We start from the raw sequence: 23,757 nt of genomic DNA, 5'->3' as shown, positions 1-23,757 counted from the left end.
AACGAGCATTATTAAGATAAGAAGTGCTGCTTTGGAAGAAGAAAAATAAAGCCTCTAATAACGAAACTTCGCATATTTTGGACGGAGAAGATTTTACAGGCTGCTAGTTTCACCATACCGATAACTTGAGGGAATTGGAGTTTCGCCTATTCTTGCAGTATCTTCATCCGTAGATGTGCCATCTTCGTACTCTAGACTTGAGCTGTCTTCGCGGGGGGATCTGCTTGAAACAAAACAGGCATTCTGCAAAATCTATACTGTCTAGCCAAGCGAGTCAAGGCCCACTTTTGACAATGAGCCTAAAGACGAGAGATGATGCCCGTCGCGAAGATTTATCTGAACCATAAACTCATTATCTCATGGATTTAGATTTGGGCTCCTGTTCACTATGTTATCGAATTTTCAAGCATCTGTATATAACATCGGTAGTCATGTCAAATTCCAACCATTAGACGTTTAAATGAATGCGGGGTAGCGACTCCCCATGAAACATGAGCTGCGCATATCTATCAAGTAAGGCACAAAGGCGCTTACGCAACTTTCTTCCATCTGAGAATACAACAATCTGACATCGCTTTACATAAGTCTTTCTCTGGCATGAAGTTCAGAGCGAAATATCAAACATACAAGATCATCAAAAATCCCATTCTCTCCATAAGGTTAAAAGAACTCCAACAAATTCAGCAGCTGCTTCCCTAAGTTAGCCATCCTGCATCTCATCCCGCAAAGTCAACAAACCCACCCAACATCCCAAACCAAAATGTTTTCGCACTTCCTCCCCCGCCACATTCCACCTCTCCTACTCGCCACAGCCATAACCATCGGCGGCACCATGCCCCTCTGGAACGCCGAAAACGCCATCCGCACATTCGGCTTCAACGAGAAAATAGCTGTTTCCAAATCCGCCCACCCCGTGATGATATCCGGCTCGGCCCGTGTGACTGCTGTTGGATTAGCACTATGGGGTTTGTATTTGGGGGATCATTTTGAGGCGATGGATGTTGTGATTGCTTCTTTGGGATACTTGGCCGTAGTGGATGGGTATGTTTGTTGGAAGCATGGGGTTCCGGGGAGTGTGGCTTTTAGAACGATTAGTGCGGGGGTTATTTCTCTTTGGGGGTTCTTTGGTATGACGACAGGTAGATAATGGTTTATCAAGGAAACGAGTAGATTGGGAACTTGGCTGGTTATTGGGTATGGGTCTATTCGATGGGAAAGCCACTCCGGTCTTGGATTCGGTGAAAAGGGTATTGTTTCGGGGAAGAAATGAGTACGAATTTGTGTTTGACCTTTGCAATTTTGAAATTAATCTTCTAAAATGTGGGCAGGAAAAATCGAACACGATGTATTTTCATAAAAACAACATTCTTCAACAACACAACACCATCACATTTTCAAATACTAGAATAATAGCAACAAAATCGGACCTTGATTACTCAATGTTCATCATGCAAGAAAGAGAGTGAAAAGAAACGAAAACGAAGATGCATCATTTTGTGATTTCACAGTAGAACTAGAAGAAGCCTAATTTGAAAACTTTTTATTTTCTTCCCAGATACAACACATGTTAATGGGAAAGTCGAACCAACTAATTAAGATTCTCAAGTGTAGACAAGTATGCCAGGCTTATCTATTCCTCCCCTTGATTGTGAAAGTCTGACTTCCTATCAAATACTCGAAAATGGCATCGCGTTGATCCATAACTGAAGCTCATCATGGCAACTACCAAACAATTCTCGCGTAGACTCCAAACACCGTATGCGTAAAGTTAGAATGAAACTTTTGAAAATACAGCCAAATTTAGCCCAGAACCAACCTTACATCAATCTCCAAGGTATCTTTTTGAGGAGCTGTTCGACAAAATCAAGAAGTGCAAGTGGGTATCTAATCTGACATACCGAACGCCGGGTGCGCAATGAAATTCGTTGATCTGAGAAGAAACAAAGTAAACTGGAATTAGGGTGCCTCAAATTTGCGTAAAGCTTGATTGTAAAAAAAAAAATCGAATGTAGTAGAGGAGCTGAGGTTTCGGATGTTGCTGTAAGAGGTTGTGATATGGAGGCGCTTGTTGCTTCGAAGAGGCTTAGGATCAGGTGTAAGGAAATATTATGACGGAACCAGTGATACATTCGATGATTTATGGTCGTCGGTGTTGTGGAATGCCTGCGAGCTTTTATGATAGGTGGGGGATCAAAAGAATACCACATCGCGAGAGCAGGTGATAACCATCGGCTACTTCTTTTCATCTCCTTTCTCAGGCTTTTTTTCGCCGTTACCATCATCGTCACCATTATTATTGAGGTCTTTCATTTCTTCATCTGAAATTTGCTCTTCATCTTCAGCCCAATTTTCTGCGAATTGACCGTCTAGATAGGCATCATATCCACCAGATGCGCGGATTTGAGATGCTTTAACAGCTTGGTCTATCCAGTCTGGGTCAAGTCTTCCGTAACTACCATCTGATTTGAAATCTGCGGCAGTGGTTGCAATCTCATCTCCAGGCATCTCATCGAAGGGGTATGGTTCACCTTGCTCGGCCATCATATGCTTTGTCAGTGGATGAGTAAGAACTGCCTAGTAAAAGTTAGTTAAATATAGCGAAAATAAAGTAGAATCATTCGTTACCTTAACATTTGCATCTTCTTGGAAAATGGGTGATTTGAAGTCCGACAACAAGTGGTCAACATCCGCGTACTTGTCAGGCTTTGACTTCTTGCGAGCATTACCAGCAGCACCACCACGTCTCTTCTTTGGGCCTCCTCCACGAAGGTAGACCTTGTCCTTTTCGCCTAGATCACCACTAAAGACACGAGGTGCTACTCTTCTGATAGCTGGTTTTTCCTCTCCTCTAGGGGAGTGGTCGTGTGCAAGATGAGGGTGAGAGTCTCTTCGGGATGCGGTGCGAGGGGTGTTGAATGGCGTTGGGACGTAGGCTCTATCCGAGCAGGATGAGATCATGAAGTGAGCACTGAGCGGTCTTTCTACAGGCAATTGGTTCATCTCCCTAGTAGGAGCCAGGTTACTCTCCTAAAAATGAATATTAGCTCGAGATCTAGATCTTGAACACGTGATTGTACGGGTGTACTTACTGATCTTGCTGCTGTTTGATACGGGGCGATTGGGTCGAGCACCCCAATCGCCTCGTTGTAAGCCAAGGACGAAGCTTCTGACACCGGAACCGATGTCGCTGCCACCGCGGTCTGGGGATTAATTCCAGAATCCGCGGGGCCCAGAACAGGCGAGCTCGGTGGAGCTGCCGTCTCCGGAACAGGAGGCGCACTAGGTAAAGCCATCAGAATATTGGTGATAAAATGGGTTGAAAGTAAAGGTTAAGGACGAGAGAAGTGGAAAGAAACGCCAAGTGGCAGAACTGGTCAAGCAGATAATGAAGTATAACCCTCTCTTTATTTAGAAAAGAGATAATAAAGTTAGAGAACAGAGGGTTTTCTTTTCTGAAACGATTGACTGTTTTGAATGAAAGATTTCCGATCTGAAAAAGGTTGTTGTAAGATTGAAAGTTGAAGAGAACGAACGAGAACGAAAGAGAACTCACCCAAATATTCTTTTGAGAATATAATAAATATCTGTTGTAGCCTCCTCCTCACTTAGTGCCGTCATTGGTAGCCTCGTGCTATAAGGAGGAAGGTGTCATGTCGGTGTTCGGAGAGAGTTAATCCGACTCAGGGTTCTGGACATGGATGATGGAAATTGGAACAGCTTTTGAATCCAATGAAGTAACCAGTTTCTTTTGAACACTTTCACCTCTTTGAATATAACTTTCTTGATCTGTAATTTTTCTGAGGTTTCCTTTCTGGTCTTTCTTTTATCGGATCAAGATTTGCAAAAGGTCTGCGACACATGTATTAATATCACACTCATAAAATAACACCGAATAAGTTCGATAACCGTACCTCAAGGAGCTCCAGCTACAACCCGACAAGATGATCAAATCTACACAAATTGCGAGGCTGGATGGTATGGCGGCTTTTGATAATACCTTTTAGAATGTGGCTAATTTTCCAATATAGGTCTTATGTTATGCGCCTCAGTTGACGACGAGCAGGTGCGCATGCTGTTCCTAAGTTGGGGGTTACGAAGCTGACTTGGGTCCTTTCCAGACTGAGACGTCCCTGGCAGAGATCAAGTCACAAGTCAAGATGGTTCTCCGAAAAATGAATCGAAATTCCGCCGATCAAGCAACTCTCGATAGCGGTCCATACACTATGCAGTACGTACAAAAACGTAATATCCTTTGGTCCATTTGGGTGAATCTTGTCTCTGGTTGGTTCTGTAGCCCTTACTGTGAGATGCAGCAAGGCCTAGAGCCATGAGACGTCTTACAGGAAGCCCATATTGTCTCACAAAGTGGAATGGCAAAGTGAGAATTAGCAAGCGCATATCCCAATTTCCTTCTGAATGAAATGCGTATGTGGGATACGAACAACTGTTCTCACCACGAAGCCTTTGATGCTATATTCTGGAAAGACAGAGTTGCCATCTTGCTATTGCCTGCGATACATTAGCAACTAGAGTTCAAAGTGGATTTATCATGCATACCTTCTAACAATATTTCAGCTACATGATCGCCAACGACATCGTTTTCCTCTGTATTTGCGAACGCTCATACCCACGAAAGCTTGCATTCACATACCTCTCTGATCTTTGCACCGAGTTCAACACCACCTACCCCGCCACTCAAGTACACTCACCAACTTTACGCCCATATGCCTTCATGGATTTCGATACCTTCATTTCGCGGACAAAATCCACATATTCCGATACACGAGCAACACAGAATCTTGACAAGCTGAACGATGAACTTCGAGATGTCACCAAGGTTATGACCAAGAACATTGAGGACTTGCTTTACAGAGGAGACAACCTGGAACGTATGGGTGAGGTGAGCAGCAGATTGAGAGAAGACAGCAAGAAATACCGTAAAGCTGCCGTAAGAATCAACTGGGAACTAATGTTGAAGCAATATGGACCAATTGGTGGGCTGGGACTTTTCATGATCATCTTCATCTGGTGGAGATTCTTCTGATCCTTTAAGTGCTTATGGATAAGGTCACGTAAAATGGGGTTTGGGGAGGCGTTAGTGATGTATATGAAAGGAGTTTTCGAGACCAACGGCGGCAGCTTTTGCTTCCATGTATTATGATTCCCAATAAACCGCAATTTGCCTTCCTTAAAAAAAGGAACTCGATCTATTATGGTCAGCTGGTTCTCAAAACAATCTTTTTAGCTCAATTTCCACTCACAACGCGATTCTGCCTGAATTTTTAAAGTTAAAAAAAAGTTCGTCATCATTTCAGGGGAAAAAAGAGAAATAAAAAGAAAGCCCGAAAGCCCGATGACAGCATTCGCATCTGCATTCCCAACACTCAAATCGTGACATAGAGTTCCTTGGTTCAAGATCGCACGTCTTTCTCTCTTCGCTGCGAATACTGAAAGGATAGAAGGAGGATCGGCGCACGAAAGATAACGAGACGATTCGCGGAATGATTGACAGTGAGGCAGTGGAAACCAGGGGTCTGTTAATGATTAATTGAAGTCTTGCGAGCAAGGAGCTGCTAGTGCAGTCGGAGTGAAGCAAGTGTATTGCAGCTCAAAAAATCAAAAACATCCACGATTTGCCAAACAAAGGTGCAGTTTATTGAGTTCTCGCTGCTGACGTTCCAACCCATGCAATATCGAAATTGACATCAAGAAGATTATCGCCGAAGGAGAGAGGGACTATGCAAAGCACCGATGGCCATTAGCGAGATCCACTTCCGTAATCTTGTACCAAAAGAGCGAGTATTTGATGTAATCACAGTGTCTAGTTGCGTTGTTTCCTTGTTGTCCTGATTTCAAAAGCTTGGGCCGTCGACATAAACGGATGTCTCTGCTTCAGACACATAAAGATCCTCGACGGAACTGGCATAAGAATTGGAAGAGACTGCCACACCAACTTTGGATTTGCCCAGAGCTTGTTCTATCTAAGTTTTGCCATAAGGGCACTGAGATTGAGACCCGTCGTTGCTTGTTGCGAGTTGATTCGGATTTGGCATGTCACCCCCTTTCCCTGCTACAATAGCGATACCGGGGACCTTCTTCGCCTGTGTACGAGTATAGACCAGGCTGAGGATATCCCCCAGTGGCAGGTTTCGCTCATCTTCAGGAGAGGTTGTTTGTATTGCCGAGAAGCGTTACTAGACTGCTAGCTGAAAGCCAGAGAAATAACAATTTCTGAACAGGAGTTGAATCCTGCAGCTTAAGCTTATCCTGCTTAGATTGGTATCAAGATACCACCAAATGGTAAACGAATGGCCCAGATGCTGGAAAGATCGACCAAGTCGGTCCATCTTCAAGAGAGAAGTGGGTAGGAGTTTGTAGGTGTGGTAGAACTCGGATTAAAAACTATGTTGTCTCCGTCGAACGAGTACTTGGTACGTGTTACCGGACTCATCTTGAAAATCGCATTATTGCCGGCATCAGCTTTCGGTTCAGGAAGTTCCAAGCACCCGCAGAATGAGAATGTGTTGAAGCCCCTTGTGCTTGGGTTTGCTTGAGGGGCTGAGCTCATTCCTCCAGTGTTATTGCGAGTGCTTGGAACTTCCCACCCCCAAATACACCATACCTTGGTATTGTAAATTCTTTGGAGTATGTCGCAGAGGATGTGGAGATAGACATTACTTTCCAGAGTCTTGAGTATTGATGGTGTTGCATCGGTGAGTGCTGTTGGTTTATCGCTTCGAAGCTATCTTGGTGGCCCAGATTAGGGGATTGGGCGGCGGAAGCAACACCAGAGTATTCGGATGGAGTTCAGCATGGCCTGTGAATTGCGGGCCCCCTCAGGACCTGTAAAGCTGCTTGTATGCAGTGTTCGCTGTCGATACTGTTGATACTCAACGGGCTGACCTGTCGGTGCAATGAAAAGTGGTGTAAACCCCGTCGGTTTAAAGCTTGTTGGTTCATTTCCATGCCTGCTCCTATGAATTCTTCTATCATGGTGGCGAAGCTGTGCCATTTCTAATTCGAAATCGGAGCCCGGAATTTGACAATCTCCGCCGGATTCGATGGTCAATTGTCGTTCGGCAACTTGGAAGGCTGGAAAATCTCTGCGTAGAGAAGTCATTGGCGCTGGTACTCTTGTGGAGGCTTTGATGCCTGCCGAGATGGAAGTTGGAGTGAAAGAGTGAAGTGCTCGATCTTCCCTTCGAAGTGCTAGCTCCAATTGGACCTCTTGCAAGCTTTCAATAGCCAGAGTGTCTTACTTGAGAACGCCAAGCTACAGTCCATCCAGCAAAATTTGGACTGGATGGACTGTAATTTGGAGAAGTTGGCAAGTAAGATGGCAAGTAAGATGGCAAGTAAGATGGCAAGTAAGATGGCAAGTAAGATGACAAGTAAGATGGCGAGGCAGGACTATAAGATAGGCCGGTTAGCAGTCCATGCCGCAGCTTATAGTGGCATCCAACATCCATGCTCTAACAAGAGCATCTCGTAACCATGTCAAGGATTCTTGAAATGCAAGCTATAAAGCTGCATTGCCCAACTGGCGTCGGCAAATTGCCTAATGCTTATGATGAGCATGAATCGGTGATTTAAACTTGATTTGACGATACGAACCACCACATGGGTTGTATCTTGCCTTCGATTTACTGGCTTTTGGTCTGCCAGCCGACTGTTAGATGGGGTGGCATAGTTCTGGATAAATTGTTTCTTTTAAATCATCTTGCACTTGATCATCGATATCTTTGAATTTGGATTTGGATTTGAAAATGAAAGGAAGATTTAGAAGAGAATCCTGGAGAGGATCCTGAAGAGGGGTGATAAGGTTTTCGATGAATGATAGTAGGAAATATAGCTTCATGCATAATGAACCCCTTCTCGCTCTTTCGGTATGACTGTAATAATGTTAGCTTGAGTTTGAGTTGGCAATGGTTAAGAATAATGTCATACCACGAAAGGTATTCCAGGAAGTGGCCACGGCCACTCGTTTCCATCCGGTTGATCACAAGACAGCGTATTCTTTAATGACGGTGAGTCTCGTTAATATTTGCCTGCCGAGTGGAAAGGATTGGGTCTTCTGCTGCAGCCGATACAAAGGGGGTTTGTTGTAGGTGCGTCGGTTGCTCATCTCTATGCACCAGAAGCATGTTAGCATGCTGCTCTTTTTTGGCTTTAGATTGAGGAAATAATACTCACCCATCGGACTGCAAGATGCAGTAGATGCAATCTCTTGTCTTGACTTTTGATGCGCTTCCTGGCGGCATCGCAAAAGACGATCTAAAGCCTCATTGTTAGACACCAGAAAGATTTTGATTTCTTGGAGAGAATTAAGTGTCTTTGGATCCTGCAAACCTCTCGGAAATTACAAGGGAGATAAATTCATGGATAAGACTTACGAAATTTTCCACGATTGCCTCCCCTAAAATTGCAAACGAGCTCTCATTGTTGCTCCTACCACTCCCTCAAAGAACGCGTTCACTAGTCGAGGGCATATCATTATACCCACTGCGATCTTCCCCATTTGTTAGTATATATCACTTCTTGGAAATTATCAAACACTGAACGAATAATTGCGTGGCCTCCACAGGAGTCAGAAGACTGCTTCTTGCCGATCTTTGGAGGTAAAGAGAGAGTAGTTGAAAAACTTACAGATAGGCCTGCAATCATGCTAGTGTACAGCAAGTCAGTAATAAATTGAGGCATTCTGATGCGAAGGCAACGGAGCAATTGTAAATGTTTGTATGGAGTTGAAGTTGGTGTTGGTGTTGGTGTTGTTGTTGATGGAGTGGAAGTTTTGGATTGTTTGAAAAGGTTGGTGCTTTGAAAGTAATTGAAGAGATTGTGGGAGAAAAGGAATCAGGTCCAAGGGTGAAATTTGCCCTAATTACTATATCCAGTTGCATTTGAGGTTCTGCTTAGTCGGCAACATGATGGGTGCCTCGAGGCAGCAATATGTGAGTTGCTCAGATGGAAAGCTTTTGGTGAGAGAGAAAGAGAGTTGGTCGTCGTTCACAAGAGTAAACTGTATGGGAACTTATTGCAATTGAGTCTGTGGATGTGTAACCTGCCCCTCCATGGTATTACTATCATTTAATCTAGAGGAATATGAACTTTTGTCAGGAAACCATGGGCTGAATCTTTGTTTTGGAGCAAAGGCTAATATGAGCGTTTTACGAAGGAACCTTTGCTATGCAAAGCCACCTTAGTTTGTCACAACACTCCTTAAATCAGATATGGTTGATGATCAGGTCTTTGGATACTTTTCCACCACAGGAAGCATGTTTAGTTCTTCAACTTTTTATCAAAGGCACATACTAAGATTGAACAACTACTACACATCTATGAATCTGTTTCCTAGTCACAAATACAGCAGACAATAATATAGTACCCAGGAGAACTTTCACAGTGTTTACCAATAAAATGTTACAACTCAGGAAAACCTACCCAAGCAAAACACAAGCACAAATCTTTATTCGAGATATAGTCTGAAACTTCTTCAGGTCTTTCACTAATCTCGTTTTGCGCGTCCTTCTGACTTAATGGATAGACGAGACACTCAAAACGAGGTCGATGGTTTTTTGTGTTTTTGATGCCCCTGCACTGGAGATGACTAGAGAGATATATTTTTTTCTTTTTTGGAGGGTTATTTTTGGCTGTTCTATGAAGATTGGTTTTGGAATACTCGTTCGATGGTATTGTGGAAAAAGTCTATTCAAGGTTTCTCTGAAATACAAAACTCCAATTTTCTTCTCCTCTCTTCTCCTTGGGATTAAGACGGGGAGACTCAGTAGCGCTTGATATGAGGAGTGGGAAATGAGTATTTTATTCATAATATAGGAGCACAGAGAAATTATCCAGTTGAGATTGGTAGATAAATGAAGCAGTCAGATATGATACCGGGAAGGCATAGCATTAATCATATTTCTCAAGATTACTACCAGGCGCCTGTTATCTGATGTTTTTGTTCCACTGAAAGGCCATTCAAAGACCAGAAAACAAAGTTACCTTCAGATTCCACGTGGGTTCTTTATATCTGTTTTCCAAATATAGATCTTTCTCATCCTCACACTCTCTCCTCTTCCAGAGACAACACGAGAAGGGGTGTATCAAGACTTACCTCACAAGTAAGAAAGGAGCAATTCATCTTTTACATTGAAAAGAGAAAAAAACACCGAGTTTCCTTAGAACTGCTATCATATACCATATTACCTGAAGTGTTAAGCTGTTTATGAAACAATTTTAAGACTAGAAATGAGATTGATATCTAGTCATAACATGCCTTTTTCTAACGATTGTTTCGCGATTGAAAAATCCTTCCTTTCCTCTTCTCTCTTAAGCCCCTCTTCTTCTGGGAAGCAAGACCAGAGAATCTTGGTAGGTCTCTCGACTAAAAGCTAGAAAGAAATATTGTCGAAAGGGTCAAAGACAAAATGAGAATATTCATATCAAGATTAACAACAGTACAAGAGAGCAAAAGAATAGAGAAAGGGAATCAAGTTGATAATTTTGTCTTGAATAGTCAATAAACTGTTGTGATCCAAAGTTCTTGATCAATCAATAGTTGATTTTCAGATTAGAATATAAAATTGAAATCAGAGTTTATCTGTATTTTGGATGTATATTTTGTTGCTAAGTAAAGAATACCTTCCATTTTACTTACCCAAGTCTACTCCTCTTCTAGGAGACAGGACGAGAGAGACTTATCAATACCTATAACTAGAAGCAGGGAATAAATGTCTCTTGGAGGGCTAAAAGTAGAACAAACAGATTCGAACTCATAGTTTACTAAAGAGGAGTATATAAGTATAACATTGGTAAGAGATAAAGACAATAATTACCCCTCAAATATTTATTAATTCAGATCTTATAGACTTTCCTTCCACTTGTTCACTAACCTAATCTACCTTTCACTTCTCTTCTCTTCTCTCCCCTTCTCTTCTGAAGGCCAAGGTCAGAGGATCTTGTTGAAGCTTTCCATTTGGAGTACTCAACGTCGTAAGGAAGAAGAAGGGCTAGAAATAGGGGTAAACATTGAAAGAAGAAAGCTGAACACTGTTGAGATATAGTCTTATACTTCTATTCATTAATATAATATTGTGGGATTTTCAGGCCTAGTGTATAGACTAGACAAAAATACGAAATAGTCATCTAGAAGCTTAGGTTCTGTCATTCTGTTTCAAAAATACGTGATGAGGATATGTTTCTTACATTTTCTAATCCCAACGTGCATGCCTGGCGCTAGATGATGGATGAACTTTTTAGGGGTTTACTATTCTGCAACTAAATGCCAAGCCTAGTAGAATCACTTATCCGAAATTCAGGAACCCAGATTCACCTCTTGTCTACCACATGATAGACCTCACTTCAATTTTCGGTTGGAGAAAATGCGTAATGCAATAACTCCTTCAAGGTGTTGACTGTGCGAGTTCCTTCAAATGTTACTTCGGATGTCAATCATGAGCTGTGATACATTTGCCATTGGTATCATATATCATATCGTGGGGAAGGGAATCTTTGATTGGGAAATGGTCTCCCTTGATTGAAGCTATATGAGCCTTAGCAGTAAGCTACTGGATGCTAGAAACTTCCTGCTGTATCGTGATTTCTCCATGGAAATGAACTGGCGTAGAAATTTTCAAACTCCAGACAATAGCTTTCATCGTGCATAGGCTTATGTTACGCATGCAGGAAGCACATGCTATATCATCCAGTCTCAAGTAGAGACTACTTGCGAGTGAAGTATGTCAGGGCTGTCAGCTGTTCATCCAAACAAAGCTTCGTATGGGAATACATGCCGATGGCAAATAGTGCTTCCGGAGAGAACACGATAACGATTCCAAATCTAAATATCATATGAACAAACTGTTTAACTGTAAAATTATTCGAAACGATTGTTTAGCAGATAGTCCATAAAATTGGTCCTCGCTGGATATCTACACTTGTTGCTTCATCGAGCTATTGGTGGGTAGCACACTCGTGAAATCAACGAGTTTAAATCGACAATGAGGATCATGCTGTGAACCTAGGGACGATCAATGACTATGTTCTTAATCCTTCTAATTCCGTTGCAACAACTCATACAATTTGAGAATGTTGATGTCGTCTGAACATCTTTCAACAATTCCATACCCGAATCCGTCAAATGATCCATTACCTAGTTGGCTCACCGGGAAGCGATTGCGTAGGGAAATTTGCATGCAGTGAGAGGTTACCATTACATAAGCACAATGACACAGCAAGATCATCCACACACCAATCATACCGCGCTAACAACCCCACAGAGTGCGGGGTGGAGTGTAATCATACCCAACAATTATCTTAACATTACTATTTCGTACCTCTCTTAACCTTCCCAGTCACATATATGATCAGAGATAATTCATTGTGATTCAGTCAATTCCGTACCAAGAAATCAACACAGTCCTTTCTCTAAATTCAAACCACGTTTCCTTTTCTAACAGGTTTTCCTTTTCTATTGTGATCGTCACCAGACAACTTGTACCTGCAGATACATCCACTCTTACCACTAATTCTCTTGGGTACTTAAAGTACGTACTTGATCAGTCCTCGAATCTAACGGACAGTATACAACATCCAACAACAAACAAGACTTCCAATACACAAGATATCTTTTTAATTCCCACTTTACAAACAATATCACTATCACCCACACATTTTACATTCTCACACACAGAACAAAATGGCATCCGGTGGCGCCTCTCCTCTCTCAGCCGCTTCCCCCGCCCCCTCCCTTCGTGAATCAACCAACCCATCTATTTCCTCCCCCTTAGCCCAAACAACCAACTCCTCCTCTACCTCTCCACCCCCCACGAAAATATGCGTCTTCTGCGGTTCTTCCCCAGGCCTCTCTCCTTCCCACATGGCCATGGCGCGTTCACTCGCTGAACACATGGCCTCGCAGAACATATCACTCGTCTACGGCGGCGGCACCGTCGGACTCATGGGCGAAGTAGCTCGAACGCTCGTTGCACTCTCCGGTCCCACTTCCGTGCACGGCATCATACCCGCTCCATTGGTGAAATATGAGCGCGGGCCCAACAGCGACGCGGCGAGTATCCATAGCAAGGAAAACGGAACCGGGACACCAGAAAACGGGGATGGACTTCCTGAATATGAGATTTATGGGAGGACGACTGTGGTGAAAGATATGCATGCGCGGAAATCAATGATGGCTAAAGAAGTTATTGCTGGCGGTCCGGGCTCGGGCTTCGTTGCGTTACCCGGTGGGTATGGTACACTCGAGGAATTGATGGAAGTGGTTACCTGGAATCAGTTGGGTATTCATACGAGAGGTATTGTAGTACTCAATGTCGATGGATATTGGGATGGACTAATGGCGTGGGTTAAAAATTCCGTGGAAGCTGGATTTGTGGGAGAGGCAAATAAGAATATTGTGGTTGATTGCAAGACGGCAGAAGAAACAATACAGGCGTTGAGGGACTACAAGCTGACGGAGGGAAGATTCAAATTGGAGTGGGGCAATGAGTAGACAGGTATCTTGTCTCTTGAGGATAAAAATGCTGAATAAAGTATGGAGATGTTGCATTTGCAGACACGTTAGTCTTGTTTTTACGTTTTGGATAGGCGCCCGTCTACAGCGCGGAATACAAAACGGATTCATGAAACCATCATCACAGACATCAACCTCTTCCTCCTTTCTCACGAGAATACAGAAACGCTGGGTATATTCGAAACCAAGGAGTACAAGCCCGACGCAGGAGACGGAAGGCAACATACCCCTCAGCATTTTAGATTTTGGCACTGCATAGTTAGCATGGATTATAGCGTATAGAATATCACCGTATCAGTATCCTGTGCGTGATCAATGGGTGCATGTGATATGATATACTAAGCTATTCGAAATCATGAAGCAGTAAGGAAAGGACATACCGGACATGAATTGGGTTTTTGTATGTACGAGGTTTTCTGTCGAATATCACAGAATAGAAAGTATTCAATTCACATCAGAAACGCTACTCTTTAATTCTCCAACTTACACTCACTCGCCTCTCTTCGACCCCTAGATGATCATACATCTCAACTTATAACATATTCTCACCTACTTCTCCATGGCCACCCCCAAACTTTACCCTACAGACATAAAGCAGTCACGGAGGCAGGTCATCTTGCCTCCTATATTCTCCCCCCCTTTAGAGAAAAAGAAATCTTCCAACCTGCATTCTGTGAGCATTGTGTATACTCTGAACATCCAAGAGATTTATTACCATCCTGACCGCATCCTCATTTTTCATTTTAAATCCCATATATATCAGTATGAAAACTATTCTATACTTTTAGCGCAGATTCTTAAAGCAGTCTTCTGGATGTCTCGGATAATTATAATTATGTGTATCTTCCGAATTGGATCCAAAAGTTCAGGAGGAGATAGCGCCAGGGTTAGCATTCCCACGTCCTCTGACTATACCTTGATTGAGCCAATTGAGTTTAAAATCCAAATCACTTTAGGCTACAAGAATATTGCGTTCAGAGCTTATTTCTATTAGCTAAAGTCATGATCCATAGTGCCATCCATATTGTTCGACCTTCATTTATGCATCTACCTCCATCGAATCACCACCCTCCACAGCCTCGGTACCTTCTGCACCCTCTGCACTATCCGCTGCCAAATCTACCCACTGCTTTACATCCTGGCCATCAAATAGCTTGAAACCCTCAATGTTCTTAGCTCCTTCTGCCTTAACTCCCACGACTCCCACACTCGTATTCTCGACCGTTAACTCCTTATCTTGAGCTAAAGATTCCTTAAGTGCTCTTAAACCATGCTTAACCAATTCCTCTCTTCCACAGTCTGGAAACTCCTCCAAATGTCTCTCCAAATAAGTTCTGGCCATTTGACTCCTCGCACCAATCGCACACGCATTCATTTCCTGCGTCATGCCCGAGGGTTGGAACTCGAATAGATGAGGTCCGGTTTCGTCAACACCGGCTACGAGAAGACCTACACCGTAAGGACGCTTGCCGTAATGTTGAGTATTGGTTTGAGCGCGGTCACCGATTGAAGCGACGAGTCGTTCGATGGGGATGGCTCGGTCGTATGTTAAACGCGAGGCGAGTGTTTGATTTTTCATGAAGTTGGAGAGGACGCGGGCGTCGGAAGCAAGACCAGCGAGGGCAAGTCCGACGTGCTCATCGATTGCGATTACTTTTTTTTGGTAGGAGGAGAGTTCTTCTGCGTTTCTCTGTTTGGGAAAGGATGTGTTAGTTTTAGTTCAGTATTATAAAATGGAGGTAAAGCAGCAAAGAATTCATTGTGCTGTATCATATATTCTGCTGTTTGCAGTCGTAGCAGAAAGTAAATAGTCCACAACTACTAACCTTTAAAGCCACAAGAACGGCATGAGTCTTGCTAACTATTCCCACCACAACACTACCCTGCTTCACAGCCTCCGAAGCATATTCGACTTGAAAGATTCGACCTTGTGGGGAGCTATAATTGACATCTCATCAGTTTCAATTTCCATTTCCATGCCACCAAGTAGTAATCGACTTACAAGGTAACAGAATCGTTATCATAATTGTTTCTAAACATCTTGAATAAAAAGCTCGTTGAAACCACTCGGACGCAGAGATAAAAACACGGGTATCTTCAAATATGCGTCAAAAACTTGGGATGGAGTGGTTGAGAAATGGAAATTGCAGAATGGGAACTGGACGCTTGGGAATGAGGCAGACACGATGATGAGGCAAGCTCGAACTGTTGTTAGGTATGATTTAGAGTAGGTAGCTAGAAGTTTAAAATGGCAAGAGTTTGAGGGTTATTGTTGGCGAAAGGGAAGATAGTTAGTGCTGCTTTAGTGAGTGGAACAACAAGGCTATGAAGCTATCAAATAAGCGCGTGCTTCCGAAACGTCAGCTCCAAGGCGGTTGGTGATTGAGACTTTGAATCTCTTACTAACAACAAGCTTGAGCAATTCTATCTTCCACCAACAATTCTCACATCTACCCATTCATTCAAGCCGTCTGTCGAGAACAAGAAACACATACAAGACAATCTCATAGTAGAATTGTGTGTGATACGATAGTCATAGAGCTACACCGATAACGCAAGCAAGTGAACGATAACTATCAATCTCAATCGCATCACATCCAACGTGCCATTCCCAACTTATTCAATATGACCGCCGGCCTAAAAACCATAATTTCCCTCTCCTTTGTACGTTTCTCCTCCCATCATTTACCCCCAACCTCCCAGTCTCTAATTACCCCTAGGTCCTCGCTCTCGGATTCCTCCTTGTAATCCTCTCTTGCGCGCTCTTCCACCAATACCTCCCTCTCCTCGTCGTCCTCACATTCATCATCGCCCCTCTCCCCAATTTTCTCGCATCCCGCTGTGCTTCTCCCGATGACTTCTCCGATTCTTCTTCTTCTGGAGTGCTCGATCTCGGTCGTTTCGCAACGGGTTTCTTGTGCATGATGGGTGTAGCTCTTCCGGCGGTGTTGGCGCATAGTCACATCATTACTGTGCCGGCCATGGTGATGAGTATTATTGGCGGTGTGCTGATTTATGGAACGGTGATTAGTTTTGGAATGTTTTTCCAGGAGGAGGCTGAGTTTTAGGAGGGTGTAGAAGAGGGGATAGGGAGTGATGTAGGGGTAGGAAAGGAGGAATTGGGAGTGTATGGATATATAGGAATTCAAGCGGATGCGGAGACTGGACTTTTCGTGAAGGGAAGAGATAATGATGATGACAAGAGAAGGTTGCGACCACTGTGTAAAAAAGATGAGGGACACAATGTGACCATGGCGATGATGGAGGGATAAGGGCTGTTTGAAGGACGACTTGACCCTTCAGTTCATGGTAGAGAGTTCACTCAAGGGGGTGTTCTCGAGCAATTGGACTTCGATTATGGATTCAAAGTAAAGAATAACACATGCGAATGATTAATGGAATAAAATAACGTCATACGCATGAGATCCAAAGCGGTGAAAGACATGTTACGATGACAAAAGAACAGTTCAGAAGAGCTCAAATGCACAATCTGCTAAATGCTATCAGTTTATACGGAGCGTGGGACAAGATAGCAAGGAGATTTATCCCAACACCCTTAAACTGTCGCAATTGTAGAACCATGCATGCAAGATCATGTACCAGAAATGTGTTGAGAATGTAAAGTGGTATTACCAGTCTATTGAAATATATCTATCTAGGTATGTAACTGCATATGTGAATCCTTGCGGACCTTTTCTTTTCTCTCTATAAAAAGATATATGTCTTAGTTGAGATTTTCTGTACTCCATGTCCCAGTCTCTGTCCCTATCCAATCCATATCCAATACACGAAAGCGCCATCCCAAGGTCATAAGTCGTCAATGCCCCGCTCTCTTTATGATAGATACGATACGTTGAGGTATCTCGAACTGGGGACTTTACCAAAAATTTGTGTCTGAAAATATCCCAAGAAACCAACAAGAAAAGTGAAAAGCCCCATGAATAACTCCGGAAAATCTTCCTTCATTATGCATAATCCAACCGACTCGCGTCGTATGAACAAAATCTCTATCTCATTCAACGAAACACTCCAAGTGTTCCATTAAGCTTTGTTAACATCTCATCTCTCTCGCCAATGGGGGTACTGAGAGCTGTAACAGCTCCGCCAGCACCAATGTGCCATTTCTCTGTATCCTTTTCTTCGGCTTCAATGACGCCATCTTCATCGTCCCAACGGTACATTGATCGGATAGTAACACTAAAGTCGCCACGGCCACCAACATCCATGTATCCTACAACACCAGAGTACAAAGAACGAGGTTTGTGGTGTTCGATATCTTGCAAAAGTTCACAGCTGCGTTTCTTTGGTGCGCCAGTCATAGATCCTGGTGGGAGAGAGGCTGCTAAAATATCGAGTCCAGTGTATGCTATTTTCTTGTCGTCCTTGATAGTGAGTGATGACATATGTGTCGATACATCATCGGATCCGGATCCGGCATAAGAACCTTCAACAACAGAAATCATCTGGAAAACCGATGCATATTCCTCAACCACCATCAATCGTGGAACAGAAACGTTGCCAGACCCACAGACACCATGTAAATCATGACGGACGAGATCAACAATCATAAGGTTCTCGGCCTTTTCCTTCGGGTCATTAAGGAGCGCGGTGGCATCTGAAAGCGTTACTTCGTCAGTCTTACGAACGGTGCCTTTCATAGGTCGCAGAGAACATTTTCCGACGCGATTATCCCACTTGAGGAATTGTTCTGGGGAACTAGAAACTAAAGTCGCAGCGCCAAGGCGAAGGAACGAAGCGAAGGGTGCAGGTTGACGTGTACGAAGATTCTTGTACAAAGACCAGGCACCCTTAGCTGGAGCTGGTCTTGGAGTTTTGTTGTAAAGGAGAATTGACTCAGTAGTATTGTGGACTGATGTGTGAGGAGGATCGCTGCGAAGACGGGTGATGGTAGTTTGATCAGTGAGGCATAACTCATAGGAGTCACCGCTGGCAATCTTATCTTGGCATCGACGGACCTTTGCTTCATATGAATCGGCTGTGGGTTGAGTAATAGCCATGGAAAACTTCGAAGCGGGGGTACGAACTGGTGACCAAGCTCGTTTTTCTCGACGAGAAACTTTTATGCGGTCGCAAGATAAGACAAGATCGCCTGGTCGGAGGGGGGTTTGGCGAGTGCTTTTTGGAGACTTCGGTTGGGACGCTTTCTCAAGCTTGGGGCCAACAGCTTCCATCCACGCAGTGTCGCTTTGACTATCACCAAGGCTGGCTAATTGTTGAAGGTAGAGAACCTTCTTCACGTGGTCAACAACTATACTTCGAGTGACCCATGCGAAGCAGAGATCTGGTCGGTTGCTATGAGCATCCGGTCTATCAACTTTCACATCAATAGTTTCCAGACCCAGCTCGTATGTTGTGTATCCCATAAACCCTCCCCAGAAAGGCGATTCGTCATTGCCTACAGTAACACGCGCAACCTCTAATCGATGTGCCAACAAAGACCACACTCCGCCACAAGACTTCAAATCAATCTCCTCTCTAGCATCAAGATATTCGCCGGATGAAGAGGGGATCTTGCTTACAAATCCGTCCCCGACACGATATTCGAATCTCAAGCAATCATCGATATCCAGGCCTATGATACTATATCTCCCTTTCACATCGGCAGATCCTGCGGAGTTTTCGTCTGCATTGGTAGATTCCAGTAGAATGTGATCTCGTCCCATGTCCTGGATGGCTTCCACAATATCGGGTACAGATAGATTATCTGGCAAAGCAATCGTTCGAGAAACACACATGGTTTTGGGCTTCATATTTTCGGTCGAAGTATCGCTAGTCGGAGATACAGGCATTGTTTGTAAAGCTTCGAATTGTTGAAGAAGGCTCACTCGTGTAGCAGATTGGCCGTGCATTGTGCCGTCGTAATTGATCTTTGTCTTCCTGAAAGTTTTATTCCAATCTTGTGCCGACTTGAACCAGTTTATAAAGATTTCTTTGCTTGTATCATTTGTGCAGACCGACTCAGGATGATATTGTATTGCCCAAAAGGGTTTCGTTGCATGTCGTACACCGACCAAAACTCTGCTGTCTTTCACACCGCAACTTCTCGCATGTTCAGCCTCTAGATCGGCACTTTCAACCCAAGCCAATGGTATCAAATCGGGAGATTTTTCTGTTGGCTCCCATCGTGATGTGTTCCATTCTTCATCTAGAATGTCGTCCTGGCCTATATCGATATATAAACTTTGATACAAGGTAGCGGTAATCTCACCAACCCCACAGAATATTGAATCATTTCCAACGGCGGAGACGGCTTGGGCTTCTCCTGCATGCAGAACCTTTCTAATCATTCCATGTTGTGGACCGTTCAATCTTCTTATTTGTCCACCGAATTCCAAACACAATCTTTGAAATCCTAAGCAAATACCCAATACTGGTAACATCTCCTCATCGGCAAGTCTCCAGATTTTCTTTATAATTCCGATATCACTGTCCGTCTCCGGATTTCCAGGGCCCGGCCCGCATACTACCGCTACATAATGTCTCAATTCTTCGTGTAATGCTTCATCAGATGCTAGTAGGATGGGATCATTGATTTTGACCGTTCGCACTGAGGCGGTGAGTGAAGTTTCAAGGAGAGAAATGATATTATTCGAGAATGAATCATATGCATCGATAAAGAGTATTAAGGGCTTCTGAATCAACATCGTAACTTGTCTGCACCTGCCTTGTGATTTGGGGGGTTCCTCCTGTACTTCCCTTGTGATTCCCAAGTAGAGATTTTCCAAAAGAGAGGAAAGGAAAAGAGAAAAAAGTTGCTTTTTGATAATTGTGTTCAAGGAGGACAAAGATCTGGCGGTGTAATTTTCCCCGGGCGGTGGCAGAATTCAATTAAATAAGGTTTAGCTTACAGGATACGGAATAGTGGGGTATCAGGGGCTGGATTCAATTACTAACTAGCTATGCTTAGGGCTGATTAGCGGCGATTAGTGAAAAACCACGTGTGCATGTACCGACGTCAAGATATAAAATGATAGAAACCATCTTTGGAAGAATCGTGAGAATATTCATCCATCAAATGTCGACGGGCAATCCTCTTTCGTCGATTTAAGTGATAAGCTATGTAAGCTTGCCTAGTATGGATAGCCTCTGTGTAACGGTTATCTCACTGCATGAGTTAGGGTTAGTTTGCTTTCACGAGTCGCATCACTGCATTAATTAGCTAATAGTTCCTCACCAATACGGATAAGCACTACTAACATCCGAAGTCTTACTCGGGTATTGTTTTGCTTTTCAACTCCAATGACCTTCCAAGATTTACTCCGTGATGTTATATATACTTTGATACACTTTACTCGTGGTTAGAACCCTGTCCGGACAGGTCGATCCAGCGAAATAGTTGTGCCTCAGTTCGTGTTCATTTCCATGTCCGGACCAACTTGATCATCATTGATATAAAGGAGAAGAGGTCACACGAGATGATTTTGGTGATTTTGATCCTGTCGGTTTCAATTTATCGAGAGTGCCCCATGAGCTACTGAATCCGAAGCACTTGGTGAGTTCTCATGCTCAAACGAGCCCCAATCAGAAATCTACCCTGCCATATTAGTACTTAGAGGCCGGTGGAATTACGTCTGCCGGTCATGTCTACTCCGAACATCTTGAATTCTAGGATCCTTCCACTTATAATATGAGTCTTCAATGTCAATTCAAGATCAAGGCCATCACAAGTGTGGGACCATGTTGAGACTGACTGAAGATCGCTACTACCACTTCGCCTGTTAAAGACGATGATCTTTGAACTCACTTACAACTTTATACAAATCTCATTCAAAAGACTGGTTCGTTGTCGTAGTAGCGATTGGTAGCGATCGTCAAAACTTCGAGTACCCGAGTTCAGCTATTCATACGGTATTTGGACGAACTTCTGTACTGAATAGAACTCCGATGTAATTGATTCCATTTATTCTGTCTTTATTAGCGGTTCACTCCCATTCTAGATATCGCAATAGCTTGGATTGCTATTGAGGGCTGGTTGCTGTTCAATTATTCGAAAAGAATCAGTGGATTTTCGTATGGAGGGGAAATGCGCTTAGGTACTATATAAGGCGTTTTAAGGAAACGTTCCCATCGAGAGCGCAAAGGCGTCAAACAGGCTTGTTTGGTCAGGTCAAATGCGCTCTTGTGGTGGAGTGGTAACATCGCCTGGTTCGGAAAAAAACCCCGCGGGGGTTTCTCCTCCCGCCCCTCTCGTGGGGCGGCAAGGTTTTGCCAGTTCGTACGTTACTACTATTTATTGATCGAGGCATTCATTATTTTTGTCTTTATACCTAGCCCAGCGTCGCGCTCTGCTGAACTAAATTATGACTGTTGTAACATTTTTTGGATTTTTTTTTTAGGTTTGGTGCTCCAGTGATGCTAGCGGGAAGCTATGAGTGGTCGGTCTATGTTTATGATCATGATTCACTGCATAGTAGACCATCACAATTACCATGGTTCCTGACTGGTCATCTGTACTATAGTTATGTGTGAATATGATCCGGTTACTTCGATTGGCGTGGGGTTTGAAAGCTACATCCCTCAATCGAATACGAGAAAATATACCTATCTCTGTCTTCTCTCTACGTGTACAGGCTCCAAATCTATCATATTTCCATCGAGACTTCCTAATTTGTTAAAGAAGCCCTTTCTTTTGCAAGAGAGATTTTGTCGTCCAGCCAGAGACAGCAATCATGGATCTCTCAATTCTTCAAAACCTGCATATAGATTGTTCTCAATGTAGCATAGCTAATCAAAAATCAGGCAATCCAATTTTCAACTACCCAATTTTATCACTAGCATTGTCTTATGTTTTTGGCAGCCTGACAATGATCTATACTCCCCCACGATTTTCATGGCGAGCATGTCCATTTTTACTTTTCTCCATCTATGGTTGCGCCGCTTTATACCATGGAAAATCGGATGCCGGTTCCTATTCACATCTAACACGCTATGTGCTTGCACACCAAATACTAGGCACCATTAACTATGGATTATTGAGACTAGAGTCGCCGCGTTTATCTGCCGCACCATCCAAGCAGAAACTGAAATAGGCTATGGATGCATATCTCAGCCCAAGACCGATCGGAACGGCTTCCCAGCCGAGAAACCTGCCGCTATTCCCAATAACAAAATTTGTTCATCTGACGGATCCGAATGTATTTGTCATTAGCAGACTACTCATGGCATGGTTTCACTATCTTCTCTGGAGGATAGTCACCGACCTTCAAGGCCATTATCAAGCTCATCTTCAGGTTGGTGATTATAGCCCGGAGAGAGAGCAATTTTTCCGGAGATTAAGTCATCTTACCATACGAGAGATAGGTATAAGAATATTATTACCTGTGTTGTGGATTTTGCCTGAAGTCCTTAGCATTTCTGCGCACCATTATTGTATATCTGCGGTTGCGGTGTTCATTGGTGGTGCCAAAGCTATACCTGGCTGGAACCATCCTGTTTATGGATTATTGACGGAAGCATATACCGTCCGAAAATATTGGGGGTACGTGATATTATCTTACAACCATAGAGAATGCAGTCCATACTAATCTTGTTCTCATTATCAGTCTTTTTTGGCATCAATTCTTGCGTCGAGACCTCATCGCTTGGGCATCATTCATGTCCTCAAAGATATTTCGTATTCCCCAGAATTCTAGATTCAACAAATTTGCCATGCTGAATTTAGTGTTCTTCGTCTCTGCATGTATGCATGCCATGATATGTATTCCCGCAAAAATCAAATTTTCGAACTGCAGAGTAAGTCACATATTTCAATGGTATCTTCTATGTCCTTGTGCAATTGTTGCTGAAGATCTTGTTCAGAAATGGGGGAAGGAAGTGCTGAGACACTACGGATGGAGGAGAGATTCGAGATGGCATTATTGGTTGGGAATCTATGGGTCTGGGGTTTCTTTGCTTGGAGTTTACCTAAATTTGTCTTTCCAAAGGACGATTGCATGCCTTAGAGAGACTATCGCATTTTACTGCGTACCTTCTGTTGAGCTGGCGACTTGGTGGTACCTACCTCAGTACTCGAGAATTATTTATGTAGATGTTCAAATGCGAAAGATATTCAAAACACTTCCAAGATTGTGTAATATCAATTCTATCACCCTTCATGAAATCCCAAGGCCCAAATTTGAGCGTATTGAAGTACCGTACTATCGTGTCATGTCCTCGACCGTATGATTCGGGGTCGCTTCTCGGGGATCGGCATCAAAGTTATTCCGTTG

The 23,757-nt window shown here is 43.4% G+C and overlaps 8 protein-coding genes across 8 annotated transcripts; 5 read left to right on the top strand and 3 right to left on the bottom strand.

The window, feature by feature from the left end:
• Positions 1-760: 760 nt before the first annotated feature.
• EAF01_008714 (uncharacterized protein) lies at positions 761-1,147 on the top strand (the record flags this gene model as incomplete). Its single annotated transcript, XM_038916970.1, has 1 exon — positions 761-1,147. The coding sequence occupies one exon, from the start codon at positions 761-763 to the stop codon at positions 1,145-1,147; it is 387 nt and encodes a 128-aa protein (XP_038767364.1).
• Positions 1,148-2,232: 1,085 nt separating this feature from the next.
• EAF01_008713 (uncharacterized protein) lies at positions 2,233-3,293 on the bottom strand (the record flags this gene model as incomplete). The annotated part of the gene is made up of 3 exons (XM_038916969.1): positions 2,233-2,574; positions 2,626-3,027; positions 3,090-3,293. 3 exons carry the CDS (start codon positions 3,291-3,293, stop codon positions 2,233-2,235), a joined length of 948 nt encoding a protein of 315 aa, XP_038767363.1.
• A 648-nt stretch (positions 3,294-3,941) lies between these two features.
• Positions 3,942-5,044, top strand: EAF01_008712 (uncharacterized protein; the record flags this gene model as incomplete). Its single annotated transcript, XM_038916968.1, has 4 exons — positions 3,942-3,975; positions 4,029-4,063; positions 4,119-4,228; positions 4,576-5,044. 4 exons carry the CDS (start codon positions 3,942-3,944, stop codon positions 5,042-5,044), a joined length of 648 nt encoding a protein of 215 aa, XP_038767362.1.
• A 7,653-nt stretch (positions 5,045-12,697) lies between these two features.
• On the top strand, positions 12,698-13,507 carry EAF01_008711 (uncharacterized protein; the record flags this gene model as incomplete). Its single annotated transcript, XM_038916967.1, has 1 exon — positions 12,698-13,507. The coding sequence occupies one exon, from the start codon at positions 12,698-12,700 to the stop codon at positions 13,505-13,507; it is 810 nt and encodes a 269-aa protein (XP_038767361.1).
• A 1,060-nt stretch (positions 13,508-14,567) lies between these two features.
• Positions 14,568-15,568, bottom strand: EAF01_008710 (uncharacterized protein; the record flags this gene model as incomplete). The annotated part of the gene is made up of 3 exons (XM_038916966.1): positions 14,568-15,218; positions 15,355-15,466; positions 15,531-15,568. 3 exons carry the CDS (start codon positions 15,566-15,568, stop codon positions 14,568-14,570), a joined length of 801 nt encoding a protein of 266 aa, XP_038767360.1.
• A 585-nt stretch (positions 15,569-16,153) lies between these two features.
• Positions 16,154-16,596, top strand: EAF01_008709 (uncharacterized protein; the record flags this gene model as incomplete). The annotated part of the gene is made up of 2 exons (XM_038916965.1): positions 16,154-16,192; positions 16,249-16,596. 2 exons carry the CDS (start codon positions 16,154-16,156, stop codon positions 16,594-16,596), a joined length of 387 nt encoding a protein of 128 aa, XP_038767359.1.
• Positions 16,597-17,544: 948 nt separating this feature from the next.
• EAF01_008708 (uncharacterized protein) lies at positions 17,545-20,193 on the bottom strand (the record flags this gene model as incomplete). The annotated part of the gene is made up of 1 exon (XM_038916964.1): positions 17,545-20,193. The coding sequence occupies one exon, from the start codon at positions 20,191-20,193 to the stop codon at positions 17,545-17,547; it is 2,649 nt and encodes an 882-aa protein (XP_038767358.1).
• Positions 20,194-22,581: 2,388 nt separating this feature from the next.
• Positions 22,582-23,713, top strand: EAF01_008707 (uncharacterized protein; the record flags this gene model as incomplete). Its single annotated transcript, XM_038916963.1, has 2 exons — positions 22,582-23,027; positions 23,092-23,713. 2 exons carry the CDS (start codon positions 22,582-22,584, stop codon positions 23,711-23,713), a joined length of 1,068 nt encoding a protein of 355 aa, XP_038767357.1.
• Positions 23,714-23,757: the final 44 nt, after the last annotated feature.

This window comes from Botrytis porri, assembly GCF_014898465.1.
Source record: "Botrytis porri strain MUCL 3234 chromosome Unknown BPOR_012, whole genome shotgun sequence".
Classification (NCBI taxonomy): Eukaryota; Fungi; Ascomycota; class Leotiomycetes; order Helotiales; family Sclerotiniaceae; genus Botrytis; species Botrytis porri.
The sequence above is the reverse complement of the archived record's forward strand: the minus strand, read 5'-3'. Positions and strand labels throughout refer to the sequence as shown.